Source organism: Nicotiana tabacum, chromosome 11, assembly GCF_000715075.1.
Source record: "Nicotiana tabacum cultivar K326 chromosome 11, ASM71507v2, whole genome shotgun sequence".
NCBI lineage: Eukaryota > Viridiplantae > Streptophyta > Magnoliopsida > Solanales > Solanaceae > Nicotiana > Nicotiana tabacum.
The window spans coordinates 136,855,639-136,875,014 of record NC_134090.1 but is presented as its reverse complement, the minus strand read 5'-3'; the positions used below and the strand labels follow the sequence as shown (position 1 = coordinate 136,875,014).

The following is a 19,376-nucleotide window of genomic DNA, read 5'->3' as shown; positions in this document are numbered from 1 at the left end:
AAACTTTCCCCAGGTTTCTTCCCAGTTCTCAATAATGTGAGACGGTCAGGGACTATCTCCAGGTTGTACTGGAAATGACCTGCAAAAGCCTGCGCCAGATCATCCCACGTGTACCACCTGCTGAAATCTTGCCTGGTATACCATTCCAGTGCAGATCCACTCAGACTTTGGCCGAAATAAGCTATCAAAAGCTCATCCTTGCCTCCTGCCCCTCTCATTTTGCTACAGAATCCCCGCAAATGTGCCATGGGATCACCGTGCCCTTCATATAAATCAAACTTGGGCATCTTGAACCCAGCCGGGAGTTGGACATCTGGGAAAGGGCACAGATCTTTGTATGCCACGCTGACTTGATTGCCCAGCCCGTGCAAGTTCCTGAAGGATTGCTCCAGGCTTTTGAACTTTCTTAACACTTCATCCTGTTCAGGGGCCTTAACCGGCTTCTCAACCTCTGCCGGTACTTCCAGATGGGGATTGTAAGCCTGTGGTTCGGGTGCATGGAATGTAGGCTCAGGGGGATAGTATTGTGTATCGTGAGCCTGAAACAATGGCTCACTGGTCGTTCGCTGCAAAGGGGCTGATGCATGTCCCACAAAAAATGGGAATATTGGGTGTTGGGAGAGGTTGATGGGGTGGTGGAGCTTGGGAATCATGAGGGCTTCTTTCTTGATGATAGAGGGGATTTGGGCGGCTTGTGGAAGGGCCAGAGTGAGGGTACTCCAGCATGTGTCCCAGTGTCTTAGGGCTCTTTTGCGTTTTGGCCAGGGCTAGCTGCATTGCATGCATCTCTAGTCCCATCCTTTCAATCTTTTCCATTGCCTCTTTTAGCAACTGGCTCATCGGCCTTTCTTCCTCATTACTATTCTCTGAAGTAGTCATGCTTGTTGCTACCGGTCCTTTGGATCTGGTTTGGTATGAATGTGTTGCCAGAATTCTTTAACAACTAACTGTCTGGTATCAGACAACAACAAACTTTGTTAGTGTTAGAGCTTAACAGATTTGATCGTAACACATAGAGGATTCAATGCACCTAGGCAGTTAACCGTTTCTACATGCTTTGCTTCAAACCACATGCGTCATCCCGGCTTGTTCATTCGTCTCTTTTAAAGTATTTTGCGAAACTCTGCGTTTTATTTTATTTACATTTTCTTTTATTTATTTATTAAAAGCGGTCGAATCTTATGGGGATTGCCTACGTATCACGTCCCCGCGTGAATCAGACCAGGCGTAGTTCTGCCTTAAAGTAAAGAAACACACAATTCTTGTGAAATCATTAAATTCATTCTCAAAATTTTGCTATTACAAATTACATCAAGCGAGGAATAGCAATAGTACAGACTCCACAGTTCTTAACCCGTTTTGACTAAAAGAAAGGAAAACAGCATATGGAAAAGCGGCAAAGCCAAATAAACAGGACTCAACCAAAGATTAATTTTCCAACTTAGGGACCCGCGAGGCATCATTCGGCCTTTCCGCGGCCCTTGTTGTGAGGTCCCTCTGCAGGTTTTTCAACTCATTCATGATTCGGTGGACGCAACCCATGATGGAAACGAGGAGGGTCTTTCGAGGCTTTTGCTCGCATGCCAGGCATCTCATGTAAATGTAATGCCCAATCTCATCGATCTTTCCCCGGATGTTGTCCCTTTCTGCGAACAAATGCCTTATCTGTTGGTTGTTCAACCCCAGTGTTTGCGCATTGTTGGCAAGCTGATCCTGGAACATCTCCATTTGCCTTTCCATTCTGGCCATTGCATCGTAGCATTGCCTTCTGTCGGCTTGGGCATCTCGTGTTTGCTTGAGGATCCTTTTTCGAAGAGAGGCGTTCGTTTCCCTTAATGTCCCGATGCTCAGTTCATACTCCCTTATGACTCGTTGCAGGCGCTGCCTCCGAGCCATCGCACCCTTTGCCCACTTGGTTCGCAATTTTGCTGTGCTGGCCCTGGCTTTTTCCAAATCTTCCTGGCATTCCGCAACCTGATCCTTTAACCCTGCTATCAATCTTTTATCCGCCCGGCTTCTCAGCTGGCTATTAGCCTCTTTTTTCATTCTCCGGATCTGAGCTTTGAGGATCTCGCCTTCTCTGATTAACTTGTTCTTTTCTCCCTTGTGGGCAGCAGACTGTAATTGGCACTCAAACCTCATATCCTGAACTTGTTGCTTCAGTTTGCCTGCTTTGACAAGATATTCCTGCTCTTTGGCCAACCAGCCCCACTGTTCTTGTGAAGATTTGGCAAATTCTTGCAGGTGAGATCTTTTGGTCGGTCTTCCAGATGATGTCTCCCCTTTGTACCAGGCCTGATACCCGGGCGAAACTTCCCCTTTTGCCCGATTCATTACACAAGTATTTGCTTCTAAGTATTGACATTGGCTCCAAATTTGACGAACCCTTGCTTCAGGAAACTGGCCGTCGGGACTGATCTCGATTACCTGGATGCTCAGATCCTCGTCTTTCGGCACTATCTGATACCTCCCAAGTTGCCTTAAAACCCGATGCGGCGCGTATGGTTGAATGCTCTTAAGTCCCATTAAGAGAAAATAGGGCCTGGCTGCTGGCATGTATATGACTTCGTCGATCGGTAACCATCCTAGCGCCCACTGTATTTGACTGGCGTTGAGGGTATGGAAATATGAGGTCCATGTTGTGACTCCTTCTGGTAGGTAGGTTTCATTAACTCTGGTATAGAACTCCTCTATGCAGGTCTTTCCAGCGGATCCATGGCTCAGAAACTGGGCTCGGTGACATAGGTGTTCGGTCATCCACATTTGCAACAACAAATTGCAACCCTCGAAAAAGCTTCCTCCGGATTTGCAAGAAGTGAGTGCCCGGAATATATCAGATACTATCATGGGCGCCAACGTACTATCACTCTATGTGAGCAACGTACTGACGACCCCTGCTATCTTTATATCAATATTCCCGTCTTTTCTTGGGAATACTAGTAGTCCTAAGAAAGCTATCATGAAAGCAATCTGTCTATGTTCTTCCCACTTTTGGCGATTACCTTTGCTGCACAACTGGTTTTCTGGCTTGTCGAATCCTCCTATGTGACCATATCTTTGATATATGAAACTCATGCTGCAAAAACCTTTTGCCAAGTCAGGGTTATGGATTGTTCTGACTATCTTTAAGGAGTCCAGGAACCGGTGTATTGCTACAGCTCTTGGAGCAATCAGATATTTGTGTCTCAAAGGAGTCTCAGCACTGCCGATATAACCTGCTATTTCTTCTAAAGTTGGGGTAAGTTCAAAATCTGAGAAACGGAAGACATTGTGCGCAGGATCCCAGTGGGGGACTAGTGCCCTTATGATATCTCCTCGTGGCCTGATATCCAACAAACTCGTGAGGCCTTTCAGATACTTCTTGATTTCGTCATGCCCTTCTTTGCCCAAATCATTCCACCAGAGCCGCAATTGGAGGGGAATTTTACTCATGATTAAAAAGGGTTCATTCGGCATCGTGCTCATTCTGCACATTTATTAATAAGATTTTAACAAACGACACTTATCCTGATAAAAACAAAATATATGCGATTTTTTGTGAATTTTGAATTTTCGTATATATATATATAAAAAAAACTTTCTAAAGAAGTTAATAACGGAAAATATTTTGGATTTTTGTTTCGAAAACTGGGAGCCTGAAAGGACTTTTCTAGACCTTTAGCAAGACAAATACTTTTGCCACAAATAAAGATACATATACATTTTGAAGTAAAGAAAAACTTTTGAATTTTTCACTTATATATATATACATATATTTGCAACAAATAATAAAAGTTAAGACAAAATAAGACTCTTTTTTTTTTATTATTATTATTTTCATAAGAAAAAAAAACCATTTTAAGAATAGGGTCTTTTTTTTTTTTAATTTTTTATGACGAGACAAACTATATATTTCTATTGATATTTTATTTTTTGAAAGACAGAACAACGACTTTTCAAAATTTTGGCAGAGTTTTGACAGTATTTGTTTTTTTTCTTTTTTTTTCAACAATAAACAATCAATTCCTAACCGTTATTTCCCTTTTTTTTCACAATATTCAAAATATTCAAACACCGGTCAGCATGCGGGCATGAGACAAATAAATGCACGGAAAACAATAGGATGCACCAGAATGGTCTTTTCATATCAGGTTGCTAGTCCTAGACGGACCCAACCCCTGTGTTGAGTCCCCTAAGTAATATGCAACGTGATGCAAATAAGCGTTCCTACTAGGGATCCGGCATGAAGTCACGTTATTCTATGTTCAAAACCTGGGTCGGTGTTCTAGACAGTGTACCCGAGCGGACAACTCGAGTTGAGGAAGGAGCTCCTTTCCGGGAACCAAAAGGCCAGCCGGCTTAGAAACTTTCCGAGCCTCTTTTATTTAGGGTATGACACTAACAGAATAAGGAGTCTCAACCAGTGAGCACATCCCCGGAGGTAAGAAGAGAAAGGTTTCAGTACAGTTTATATACAGTTCAAATAATATCAAAGCGGTAACAGCAGCATTTAGCACACTAGGATCAAAACATGTAATAATCAGATAATAAATAAAGCCGAATAATAACAATTATTCTAAGCTCGAATTCTTAACCCTGAACCAGTGGTTCTGGGTCTGATCCCCAGCAGAGTCGCCAGAGCTGTCACACCTCCTTTTTACGCGCCCGGGGCGCAGGGGAGTTTTTTCCAATTAAAGGACAATCGAAACGGGATTGGTTTAATTATTTCAGAGTCGCCACTTGGGAGATTTAGGGTGTCCCAAGTCACCAATTTTAATCCCGAATCGAGGAAAAGAATGACTCTATATTATGGTCTGCGTATCAGAAATCCGGATAAGGAATTCTGTTAACCCGGGAGAAGGTGTTAGGCATTCCCGAGTTCCGTGATTCTAGCACGGTCGCTCAATTGTTATATTCGGCTTGGTTATCTGATTTTATACAAGTATGAACTTATGTGCCACTTTTATCTTTTAACCGCTTTTATCATTCACTGTTATTTTTGTAGGACTTGCAACGTTGTGAAAATGTATCTCGAACCGCGTTACAATCAATGTACCCGTGGTCGTCGACACACTTTGACTCCGTTGAGATTTGGATTTGGGTCACATCAATGTGCACCCGAGTTTAAGGAAATTAAGTTATTAAAGGCGCGCCTAAAGCGACTAGCGTATTTATTTTGGGTAAGACCGTGGAATTTTGCTAAACGGTCCATCCCGAAGTCCAAATAATTTTTAAAGCAGATATTTACTGAGGGCCCCGCAATTTGTATTTTTATTTGGCGAGGCTCATCTCATTCTATTTTTTTAAATGAATTTGCAACGTCATGGACACGCATCTCGAACCACGTCACAATCAATGTACCCGTGATTAGAAACACATTTCGATTCCGTTGGGATTTGGATTTGGGTCACATCAATGTGCACCCGAATTTACGAAGGTAAGATTTATTAAGGCGCGTCCTAAAGAGTCTAGCGTATTGTTATTTTAGGAAGGTTGTGAGATTTGCTAAACAACCCGTCCTGGAAACTAAATGCTTCACTAATATACATTTAACAAGGGCCCCGCATCTGCGTTTTGTTTATTTTTATCGAGGCTCATCTTGTTGTTATTTTTAAAGGATATCCTATAGCAATTACGTTTCTTGTCGTGTTTGTCTCTATCAATTGAAAGCAGTAAATAGCCTTAGTTGATTATAAAACCGGATTTAAAGTGCTTTTACAGAATAATAAAACGTGACTGCACTTATGGACAACTAGCCGCAAATTATGGGCCCAAACCTAGCTCATGCGAGATGGCCAGACTTGGGCCCTGTTTTTCCGATACAGGCCTAACTGATTTTTCGATTTGGGCTCGGCCTTCCTGAGGTTGAGGCCTAGAACTGATTCTTTGTTCTTTATCAGTTTATATGTGACAAACTAGCAAAAGGGGAAAGAACTTTAACTCATGTGGGTAGTTTTCCTATTTTGGCCTACATTATAGAATGTACTACACCATCAGACTAAGTCTAAAATACAATCTATTACCCTGGGAATGTTTTTCACCTAACAGCATACATACATGACTATCATTCATTAACCTACATTGATATACTGAGCATGTAGGCTACTTCTATTATACAAACGAAAATGTAACTATTTTATGACATTTAATGTAACAGTTCATGTATACATAAAAACAATCTGCAGGTCCTCTCTTTTGCATTCATGCTCAAACTCTCAGTTACATTGATGGTATCAATTGTGTACCTGGTAAGGAAAGGAAAGGAAGAAGGAGAGTGATCAGTTGAGTAGTGTGCAGTAATCACAGCATCAACAGATACACAGCAACAGCACAGCAACAAACCAACAACCAAGATTGTTTTCCACAGTCCACGAACAACCAACAATGATTCCCAGAATAAATGAAACCAGCAAATAGTCGAGTGCCAAACCAATAATTCCAGACGAAGAGTAATGAACACCAGAAGTAAAAGAAGTTCAATGCAGCAAATACCAACAGTTCAGCAACCAACAAACAGCTCAGTCACTGCAGACGACAGAACTTGGCCAAGACAGCTTGACCAATATGAATTCTTGTTCAACTTTCAGATGGTGTTTGGTTACAATCTATTTGGAAACTAACTTATGTTTTTCGGCTTTCTTTAAACTCAGTAAACCTCTCTTCAGATTAAAACTCTAGCCTTAAGACTGAAAATTTTCACTTTGTTTTTCTCTTTTTTCTGAAGACTAAAAAGTCCAGCCCCCTTTTAAGTTTTCCACAGGCCTATTTATAAGCCAAAGTGACCAACTGCAGCTAAGCTGCCCTCATCTGCAACTTGCAGTCTGCCCATACCCCTTAAAGCCCATGCCTAAGCATCTTTTGGTGCCAGCCCCTTTATTCCCCACGCCTGGTTTTTGTTTAATCAAGAGTTATGGGCATCATTTTATTATTCATTTTAAGCCCCATACTCTCATGTCTTGCTCCCCATTGGTATTAGTTTAATCCTAAATTAGTACCCTACTTGTCATCTCATTTAAACTAATCTTTCGGTCCTTTTTAACACCCCAGAATACCCCTGCTTAACCTTGATTATTACTGCCCTGCCTATTGCAGCATCAGGGCAGTTTTGAACTGATGAAAGTTCAAATTCAAGGCTGCCTGGACTGAACCTTTCCAGTCATTTTTCACAATGCAAACAAACCATTTTAAACAATGTTGGGGCATTCAGTTAGTGGCAACGTTCAATTAGTCCTGTGACATTATTAGCTCATTCGATTCATTAGTTATAGAAAACTAATCAACGACATTTATCGAGTCGACTATACTAATTATAGCAGGTAATAATCAGTCGCTCATATAAACAATACGTTCGGGGACCTAAAGGGTATCAGACAACTTTTGTTAAATTACTGGGCCTATATGAATTAGTTCCTTTGACGATTAATCTAACTGACGATCATGTTTATCACAGAGTGTATTCAGAACAAACAGAAGACAATCGACCAAATAAAAGGCCTTTAACAGAGATGGAAGAAATCCGAAATAAAAATAACAACATAACAAACAAACACAACAGAACATGCTGACAGCTTAATTAAAACTAAAACAAAAGAAAGAAAAACTTACCAAAAAGGTTTGAAATCAAAAATGACCCAAATTCTGATTCAACTTCGAACCCTTGAGGCCGAACAAACTTTAATCAGGGTGTTCTCACATGAGAACACCTTGATTAAGGTCTATTAGACCTCAAACCCTTGTCAAGACTGGCCGGGTTCCCCAGGTGCATGTGTCCTAAGGTCTGGATTTCCAGATCTGATTTTTAAGGAGTTGTGGGTAGATTCGGACCAAACCAAGCTTGGTTTGGTCACGAGGAAGGTCAGGGGGGTGTCTGGTATGAAGATGGGGTGGTTTGGCATAGATCCGGGTTCGACTCAAATCTTCAAATGAAGATTCGAGACGAACGAAAGTGATTCGAGGCTAGGGAGTAACAGATCCATGTTCAGGAGAGTGAGGGGGTCTTAGGGTGTTCAGGAGGTGGTCACCGGCGTTCGTGCCGCCGGCTTTTGGTGGAAGGGAAACTAGGGCGGCGTTAGGGTTTGGGGGTTTCAGGGTTCGGGGAAGGAGATGACTGAAGGGTGGGGTTGGTATAGGGGGTGCGGGGTACGATAGGAGGCTTATATACGGGGAGGCTGATTGGATCTGAGCCGTTAGATCAGATGATCTCAACGGCTTAGATCTGATACTGAGAAATGAGACGGGGTCGTTTGGTAGTTAAACGGGGTCGTTTGGTTTAAGTGAGGGGTCGGATCGGATTGGTTATTGGGTCGGGTTTGAACACGGGTTGCTGAAAATTATCCTGGACCGTTGGATTGGATTGATTGGAACGGCTGAGATGGATTGGCCTGAAACGGTGTCGTTTCAGGAGGTGTCTGGGCAACCGGATTTGGACTGGGCCTGAGTGCTGGTTGGGCCAGTTATTTTGTTTAATTTTTGGCCCAAACCGATTTCCTTCACTTTTGTTTTTCTAATTTCATTTTTTTCTTTTAAAACAAAAATAAAAATAATAAATAATAAAAATAACGAAATTAAAACTAAACAACAATGCGACATTTTAACACAATTATCACAAAAATTATTTAAGTAAGTTAACTAAAAGCCTAGAACGAACGATGCACACATATATATATATATATATTTTTTGAATTTTCTTTTACTGACCGAATTATGGTTTAATCATCCTAACATACATATTTTGTATTTTTGTTTGTTAATGATTAAATGCAAAAATGGACAGATCCACAAGTGACTAACAACACATGTCACGAAAACTCGAACAATTTGTACAGCGAAACCATTTGTTACTATTTTTATTTTCTTTTGGAGCGATTGCTCGTAAAGTAAAAATCACGTGCTTACAATACTGACACTCTTTGATGTTCCCAAACAAGGAAGACCGAGGATTGTGCAAGCTAGAACACTACTAGGCTCTGAAGCATCTAACCTCATGAACTGATTGGCCAAAGCATGAACATTTGCTGCTAGCGGCCTCTTACCAACTAGGATATACGCAAGGCTACCCATACTCAGTACCTTTCTACTCAAGGCATCGGCCACCACATTGGCCTTACCGGGATGATACAAAATGGTGATATCATAGTCTTTCAACAGCTCCAACCACCTTCTTTGCCTAAAGTTGAGATCCTTTTACTTGAACAAATATTATAGACTCTGATGATCCATGAACACTTTACACGACACGCCGTAGAGATAGTGCCTCCAAATTTTCAGCGCATGAACAATGGCTGCTAACTCTAAGTCATGAACAGGGTAATTCTTCTTGTGAACCTTTAACTGCCGTGATGCGTATGCAATCACCCGGCCATCCTACATCAATACTGCACCGAACCCAATACGAGATGCATCATAATACACCATGTAGGATCTTGAACCTGTGGGCAATACCAATATTGGCGTCGTAGTCAAAGCAGTCTTGAGCTTTTGAAAGCTGAACTCACACTCATCCGTCCATCTGAATGGGGCACCCTTCTTTGTCAATCTAGTCAATGGGGCTGCTATGGATGAAAACCCTTCCACGAACCGGCAATCTTAACCCGCCAAACCCAAGAAACTCTGGATCTCCACAGCTGAACTAGGTCTAAGATAGTTCTGAACTACCTTAATCTTCTTAGGATCCACCTTTATGCCCTCCGCCGATACAACATACCCCAAAAAGGTGACCGAGTCTAACTAAAACTCACACTTTGAAAACTTGGCATATAACTGGCTATCTCTCAGAGTCTGAAGTACAATCCGAAGATGCTGCTCATGCTCCTCTTGACTGTGAGAGTAGATCAAGATATCATCAATGAATACAATCACAAAAGAATCCAAGTAGGGCTTGAACACCCGGTTCATTAAATCCATAGATGTTGCTGGGGCATTTGTCAACCCAATGACATCACTAGGAACTCATTTCGTATTAGGGACATCGGATGCCCTAATCTTCAACTAATGGTAGCCATACCTCAAATCAATCTTCGAAAATATCTTGGCACCCTAAATCTGATCAAATAAGTCATCAATCCTTGGAAACGGATACTTGTTCTTAATAGTGACTTTGTTCAACTACCGATAGTCTATACACATCCTCATTGACCCATCTTTCTTCTTCACGAACAATACGAGCGCACCCCAGGGCGAGACACTAGGTCTAATGAATCCTTTATCCAGCAAATCTTGCAACTGCTCCTTCAATTGCTTCAACTCCGGCGAGCCATACGGTATGGTGGAATAGAAATGGGTTGAGTGCACGGAGCCAAATCAATGCAGAAGTCTATACACAACAGGTACTGAATCCATGGAAGGAACCTCCGCACTAGAATCACGAACATAGGCCAAATAAGAGATCCCAGCATGGCTTCACATAAGAGATAACCTCCATCCTCCACACCCCTTCTCGTCCATATGTCGAGCCTTCACATAAGAGATAACCCTACTGGTAGAATAGCTAGGAGTCCCTATCTACTCTAATTGAGGCAACCCCGGCATGGCTAAGGTCACCATCTTGGCGTGACAATCCAATATAGCATGATAAGGTGACAACGAATCCATACCCAAGGTAACATCAAAGTCTACCATATCAAGAATTAGAAGATCACGCATGAGCGATAGACACAATCTATAAAACTTGGATTCTTTCAAGTAAATAGGAGCACTCAAGGAATCACATGAGTATGGACACATAAACAGGAGTACTCAAAGCATCACGAACATAACGAGTAAAAACTTGGGTTCTTTCAAGTAAGCTTAGACTTTTAAAATAAGCCCTTTTCATTTTCAAAAGCTTTTAAGAACATGCTATACGTCTAATCGTCCCTAGCAGGGTCAGTGTTTTGATAATAACAGAACCGTCATATAATCAAGTCGTAGAACGTCCACATGTATCTATTAGGGAAAACTACCCTCTATAGCCCCTCAAAATTTTAATAGTCCATGTTTTGTCCTACTTACAAAAAATGGTCCTTCGGCCCAAAAGTATTGCATATAGTAGCCGAAAGGAATGAGTATGACAACATAAGCGCATGCAGCTTAGTGGATAGAGCGCTTGTTTCCTAAGCTAAAGGTCGTAGGTTCGACCCCTGCCTGGCGCAATATATAAATATTTATTTTGCAATTTATAAATATTGTATCCTAAGTACAACAGTGTATCCTTGGTGTATATTGAGCCTATCTCGAGTGTGCTTGTGTATCTAAAGTGTATATATTTGTGTACCCCAAATGTATTTTGTATCGTGAATGTATAATCTGTTTGAACAATGTATCAAAATTGTATATAATGTGTATTTTCTAATATGTAAATAGTGTATATAAAATATATACAGTTTTGTATGTGTAATGTGTGCACACTGTGTATTTGGAGTGTATCATGTATTTTTATATAGTGACAGTTTTTTTGTATATATTTTGTATAGTTACATCTATTTTGTATATATTTTGTAAAGTTACAACTATTTTGTATAGTGACAGTTTATTTGTATATTTTTTGTATAGTGACAGTCTATTTTGTATATTTTTTGTATAGTGACAGTTTATTGTATATAAATTGTACAATAAGAGTCTATTTTGTATATTTTACGAATAGTAACAACCTATTTTCTACGTACCTTCCACTACCTTTCTTCCTTGTACGGTTGTACCCTACCACTTACCAAGACATAACTGAAAAATCAAATAACCAATTGCATATCTGATTTAAAAAGTTATAACCAGAATTGTATTCTTCTTTTCATAAGTTTCCTTTTCTTTCTAATTTGATGATATCATGTAAGCCAAAAAAGATTATAGCTTGTCAAGAAAATAATTTAAACAGTTGTATGTCCCTCTCAAAATTTGCCAATTGGCAACATTGATGATTGATGTAATTCTCCTTAAGTCATACTTCCAATGTTTTCGATGGGAGTATTGTAAAAGCCAAAATTCTTGCAAATGGAAAATAATGTAATTCTTTGGGCTATTAGTTTTGGCCGACAAAGAGCATCTTTAGAAATTCGCCGAAAAGAGGTCATGCGAGGAAGAAAAATTTACTGAAGTAATACTACAAGATTGGGAAACAGAAGATATATAGAAAGAATCCAAGCAAAACTAAATGGGGAAAGTGCAAAAAAAATTGTTAGTGTTGCCTTCGGCCAATCAGGTGCTTGTGAGTTCGGTGGCTAGCCACTAGAATAACTTTTTGGGTGTATAATGTAACTTTGGGCTAGTGGGTGTTATAAATTTAGCCCGAACGGCTATAAATGAATTTTGCTCTATCTATTATCTCGAACTTTCTATATAAGCTTAAAGAAATATTTCAAAAGTCAGACATACATATTAAGACGTATATCATTGCCTTTATACTCTAGATTCACCTCGATAGTGGTCCACTACTCTAATATGAAACATACCAGTGTTGATTTTTCCAATGAAGGTATAGGAATAGGTATCATCGTCCTAACGGGACGGGACCAAATTAACGAGACGGGACGGGACGATATTTAAGCGGGATGGTGGCGGGACGGGACGAAACGGGATGAAACGGTCTGCCCGTCCCGTCCCGCTAACAAACGGGATGGAACGGGACGGAACGGGACGGGACGGGTTCGCGGGCCTTAAAGTGTAGTTTTTTTTATTAAAAAAATGTCTAGTTTTTTTGAAAATGACTAAGTTTTTAAAGTTTGCAATGGCTAGTTTTTTGACTTATTTAATAAACTTAAATGTTAAAACGGAAATTAGAAAACTAAGTAAAGAATTATAAAATATTAAAACAATAGACATGTAATGAAATATTCTAGTAATTGTAAATTTATAATAGAGTTATAATTTATTTAATATAATTTCAAAGTATTAAGTAACTAAGACAATTCATAAAAAAAATTCAACGCTTAGAGCCTGTTATTTTATTAATAGAACTTTAAAATCTCACATTCAAATATAATTCTTTTGAAGAGCACCTAATCTACGCAACCACCTTCTAGGAAGGTTTCTGTTTGAATTAGGCCTCTATGATCTTCGATTTGAAATATTGCTGCGCTAAAAGCATTCTCCGATGCTAAGAATCAAGTTCATCATCAATAGAGGAATCAAAACATGTTATATAATTAATATCTTCCTATAGAACTTCTACTCTAAACTTAGAAGTAGAAGGAGCAGTTTCACCACCTGTTGTTTCCATAGATTTATATTTATCAAACATTGATCTAGATTCTAGCACAAGAATATATGTTAGCTTGGAAGTTTTCGAGAGATGGTTGTTCATTTTCTTGAATTGCTAAATTTTGATAAATTTTACTAACAAGTCCCTTTGCACCTCTTAATTTTAAATATAGGTTAAGTATTGTAAAAATTAAATAAACTTGGGGAATAGAGAAAAAATACTTTTTAAATTTTGCAATCATTTCAATTAATGGCTGGTGCATAAGTTGAATTTGTTTTATACATACCAAATACAACAGAAATTCCACAAATATACCATAAAAACTTGCGGGACAGGCGGGACAAACAGGATGGGGCGGGACAAGCGGGACATGTTGAACGGGACGGGACGAAATGGGACGGGACAAACGGGACGAAATGGTCGTCCCGTCCCATCCCGTGTCCTGTTTAACATTGGCCCATTCCGTTTAAAATAAAGTGGGACGGGACGGAACCGGGACGGGACCGGGACGGGACGGGACGGGACGGCCCGGCCCGTTGGACAGCCATAGGAATAGGGTCATTGGGAGACTTGACTATGCTCGAATTATTTGTTTTTAAACCATGTACTTGCTAAATTTACCTGACTTTTGACTATCATTTAGTTGTTCAAAGTGAATATTTGCGAACTTGGCCCAATTCTAAACATTTCGAGCTCGGTTCAGTTCGCTTCAAAATGAGTCGAGTTAGAACTTGACCAAACTGATTTACCTCCGGTTAGTGCCTAGACCTAACTCTACAAATTTAATACAAGGAGTAGAGGGGGCAGAATGGACCGCATATTACCAATCTATAAAGAAAGATAGCCCAATCCAAGTCAGATTAATGGACCACTCTTAAATTCTAGCCTTTTTCATATAAAGCATTATAGTATATCACATGGACGTTTGACGTTTCCGCCTCGCGGATGGAAAACTACATACACAGTAGCATCTTCAATATTGATCGATGGTTGGTGGAAAAGACCGGCATTGCCTTCTACGACTTTAAGCGCACCTAAATTATTCACAGTCATCTATTTACGAGCTTGCACTTAATTATCAAATAAATATTTTTTTCGCTTTCTATCATACACTTAACTATTTGTTTGTATAATTATCTTCTTTAACTTATCCTCAAGATACTATTGTTAGAAATTTGCCTTCTAGTGTGGCTCACATATAAAATAATAAATTATTTACCTTATCTTTCAAAGGAAATAATATATCAAATAATATTCTATAGTTATGCATATATAGTAGTTTCTTTGATGGAAAGAAATAATTTTTATTAGGAGTCCCTAAGGCAATTATAATTTATGGAAAAGTCCCTAGGGCTAAAGTATTTGCCTAAAAGTCTCTAACTTACCTATAAATACGCATGTGACTCCATCAGTCTGGCATCCTACGATAGGCACAGCATGTACAAAGGAAACCAACAAACCGCACCAACCCGATAATCCGAGTCAAATCGAGAAAAAAAAAAACCGACTATGGTTTGGTTTGATTTGGTTTGGTGTTGGAAAAAAAAACGACCATAATTGGTTTGATTTGGTTTTAACTAAAGAAAGTCAAACCGAAACCAAACCAACCCGACATTAAATGTATAGAAATTTTAGATATATTTAATATATAAATATACTTATTGTGATGTAATTTATAAATATTTCTTAAAAATTTCATAATTTTATCTTATAAGATATTATTTCAAGGTTGGACTTAGAATTTTTGAATGCTCCAATAAGTTTTATAGTCATTAATATTAGTAAATTAAATAATGCTAACAAAAGACCAAACCAAAATCAAATCAATAATTAAAGCTAACAAAAGACATTCAATTCAATATTACGAACGGGAATGTATAATTGAATATCTATTTTTTTTTTGGAATAATTTAGATAAAAATGCATAACCTGTTTTTATTTTTCTTTAGCGTTTAGTCATGTCATTAATACCCCCTTATTATTCTATTTATTTTAGCATGACTTAGTACTTTTAGATTATGTTTATTTTTATTATGACTTTTTAATTAGTAATATTTATATACATAATTTTATTATCTTTATTGTTGAATATTTTAGGATAATACCATGACATATCTCATAGATTATGTTTATTTTAGCATGACTTAGTACTTTTAGATTATGTTTATTTTTATTATGACTTTTTAATTAGTAATATTTATATTACATAATTTTATTATTTTTATTGTTGAATATTTTAGGATAATACCATGACACATCTCATATTTTGTCTTATTTTCTTGGAAAATACTTTATATAGTTGTATATTACTAGGATTAAAGAAATATTTTGAGCATACGTTATATATTTTGTTCTACGAAGATTTTACCAGAAAAAAACCCGAATAACCCGAAAACCCGAAAAAACCCAAGATTGAAAAATTCGAGTTTTATTTGTTTGGTTTGGTTTGGTCTTTAGATTTAATAACCCGACACAATTGGTTTGGTTTGGTAATTGTAAAATCCGAACCAACCCGGCTTATGTACACTCCCGCACAGGCTAGAAGGCTCCAAGATTTTCTGTCAAGTTTTACAAAGGCGATTCCATACCACGCTTGAACAATAATGGCTGAAGGTACGACTTTTTATTAATTTTCGCTGTGTCGACTCTGTGTTTGTATTCGAATTTTAACATGTGGTATCAGAGCCTCCCTTTAGCTATTTGTTCAGTGTTAGTAAAATTTGTTGATACAATATATGAAGGTTCAAATTCTTGTATGACTGAGTCGATGATTTTTGGTTCATATGATAGTCTACGATTTTCGAATAATAGTTTGAATGGGTTAAAATAAAATCACGATGGAAACAACTTTTTATTGGTGATATATATTTCAGTGTTTCACGTTATTTGCTAGATTCTTGGTATCTCGGTTATTTTGTCTCCCACTCCTTTATTGTGCTTTAAATACTGGAACGAAGTTTGGAGCTGTCATTTTTATTATTCTCTTGGTTTAGATTATGCATTTGTTTCCTTAATCTTTTTAAACCAAGACTATATAATTGAACATGGGACTCAGCCGATCTTGAACCCTTTAGAATTTTTTTGATATGTTAATCGAAAATTGTAACAAGATCTGAAAATCCTTTTCTATGCAAACAGTACCTTTAAAGGTAATTGAACTTGTTAAAACAAATGTCTTGGCTATTTTTTTAAGTATACTCTTAGTACTAGGTTATTTAATTGGAAAATTTTCATAAAGCACTATCTTTTAGCAGTAATTAGCCATTTATAGATATCATTAGCTATATTACGGATTATAGATACATTTATTGTGGTTATAAGATGTATTTGATGTATTTAAGTTATTGTATTCATGAATACAATAGCAAAAATAGGCGTGAATCAGGAAAGTCCAGCTAATCAATTATTGTATTTGAGTGTACTCGACTGTATTCATGGAGTGAAACATGGGATTACAGTTGGACAAATATTATATTCGACTGTATTCACGATGTGAAATAGGGGATTACACTATTTTTAAAACGGAAAGTGAATCAATTAACATAATAGACTCCTAATATAACTCAACAAACTCAATTATAACATACAAAATTTGTATTTTCAGTTATAAAAAAGATTCTCAACCGAAAAATACCCCAAAAATATAGCAATCTTCAGAGAAATTATACAATACATCTGAATACATAAATTATATTAATTAAAAAAAATATATGAATACTATATAGAGAGACAGTAAATACAATGAAATACAAAGAATACAGCGGGATACATTGAAATACAATGAAAAAAATGATAGTGAATACAATGAAATATATGGAATACAACGAGATACATTGAATTACAATGGGAAAAAAAGACAATGAATACAATGAAATACATGAAAATACATTGAAATATATTAACAGAAAATCAAGTTGCTCAGCCCCAAACTCTGTCGTCTTTGTTCAAGAACAAACCCTAATTTCCGGCAAATTCGTCGTTCACCGGAAGCCGGTAGTAAAAACGCGCCGCCTTGGCGCGCCTGAGCAGAAGCAACCGCCGATAAGACTGCCACAACGGCAAAATCACATAAAATTAAAATCATATCTTAGAATCAAGGTCAAGAAGACAGATCTTAGATATACCATGTCCCTTTTATCTTTAATTGATTTTGCAAACGGTTAAAGTAGATCTAGAAAAAATAGGTAAAACATAGTAGATCTGATACATTAGGGGGTTAAGAAAATTTGTTACCTCGTTAAAGCAAGAGAAAATCGTAACTTACTGCTTTCATTATTGAATAGCGTATCAAAGTAGAGAGAGAAAGAAAATAGTATAACTGAATAGCGTATTTAGTGACTTAGCGGTAGGAGGTAACCAAAATTAAATATTTTGCTATAAACATTAAAAGGTATCTATAGAATATAATTTTCTTAAATGGTATTTATTTAAAATAAATAAGATTTTAACATTTGCTATAGGAGGTAAAAATTCCTATTTATAATTCTTTTCTAGTAAACCATGATCATTGATGGCCCGTAAGTGTTACTCTTCTAGCAACATGAATCATATCGTTAGTTTTTGAATTCATGATCATTATTTGCTTTTGTTATATGATAGACCTAGATAGAAATATTTGCTCAAATAAGTACTTGAGCAATCATGTCACTCCTGAACATGTTTATTTGCTCTGATGGTAAGCAACCTCCACTTCCAACCAAGAGGTTGTGAGTTCGAGTCTCCTCAAGAGCAAGGTGGGAAGTTTTTAGAGGAAAGGATGTCGAGGGTCTATTTGGAAACAGCCTCTCTACCCTAAGGTAGAGGTAAGGTCTGTGTACACACTACCCTCCCCAGACCCCACTAAGTGGGAATATACTAGGTTGTTGTTGTTTGTTGTTGTCAAAGAGATTCTTATAATGTTTGGATTAATTATAAGAATTAAGATTTTATAGTTGGGCCTTTATAAGTGTTATGCTTATATTTTGTGTGCCCATTCTAAAGCCAATCAATATTTTGCTTAAGTTGATATTTAAAGTTAATTATTCTGAGATGTCATTTTGTGATTTCTTTTGTGTCATGTATTTGGAGTAGCCACAGTATCTTGAGTACTTGATATAAAAGAAATTAAGTTATTTAATCTCATAAAGTCTAGTGATTAAAATTTATAATGACATCTACATAGTCCAATTATCTCATTAAAATGGTAACCCGGCCATACAGGAAGGTAACCCTTTTGGTGGGATTAATATGAATGAGATAGTAAACCTTTAAGTTGAAAATAATCTTATGCCCACAGGTACGGATTAATTTTTGTATATTTTGGTTTACTAGTCTAATAAAGTAAAGTAAATTCTATGCATGTGTTGCATCCTCTGCCCATAAGAAAGTCTAGAATTTACTTCGAATCGGTATTTTACGCGATTCACCTTTGATGGATTGTACTTCATAGCTTATGTATGTTTATCCTTATTTTGCAGTCCTTACTGCTTTTCCTACCGCTATTGTTTTATGAGAATGCTCGAATTTCAACGCTTTCTGGTGACAATTATGCTGAATGGAAGGAGAATGAATGAAAGGAGAAAATCCTTCTCACTTTAGGGTGCTCGGATATGGACCTTGCACTCCGTGTGGATGAACCACCTGTTCCCATGGAATCAAGTACGCCAGTAGCTAAGGCTAATTATGAGCAGTGAGAGAGATCTAATCGCTTAAGTTTAATGCTCATTAAAGCCCACATAAGCCAAAGCATTAGGGGTTCTATCCCTAATAGCAATAAGGTCAAAACTTACATGAAGGCAATTGATGAACAATTCGTAAGCTCTGACAAGGCTTTAGCTAGCACCCTTTAGTCAGCACCCTTATGAAGAGACTCTCAAGTATGACTTTCGACAGAAGTCGTACAGTGCGTGAACACAATATGGAGATGAGAGACATCGCAGCTACTCAAGTCCCTTGAGGTTGATATGTCTGAACCATTTCTTGTGCATTTCATTCTCAACTCACTTCATGCGAAATATGAACCATTCAAGATTTCTTACAACACACATAAGGATGAGTGACCAATCAATGAACTTTTGACCATGTGTGTTCAAAAAGAAGAGAGGTTGAAGCATGAGATACCTGAAAGTGTTAATATGGTGACTCATGGTAAGAGAAAGGCAAAGAAAGGCAATAGTGTTCCCATGAAGAAGAAAAGCACATTTGACAAAGCTGCTTGCCATTTCTGTAAAAAGAAGGGACACTGGAA

General features: G+C 37.8%; 1 protein-coding gene across 1 annotated transcript in view; it reads left to right on the top strand.

Moving 5' to 3' along the window:
- The window catches only part of LOC142166027 (uncharacterized), a 52,203-nt gene extending 33,501 nt beyond the window's left edge, over window positions 1-18,702 (top strand). Inside the window, exon 3 of the mRNA XM_075224430.1 lies at window positions 18,607-18,702. Coding sequence (XP_075080531.1) covers window positions 18,607-18,702 — 96 coding nt within the window. The remainder of the gene's footprint in view (window positions 1-18,606) is intronic.
- Window positions 18,703-19,376: the final 674 nt, after the last annotated feature.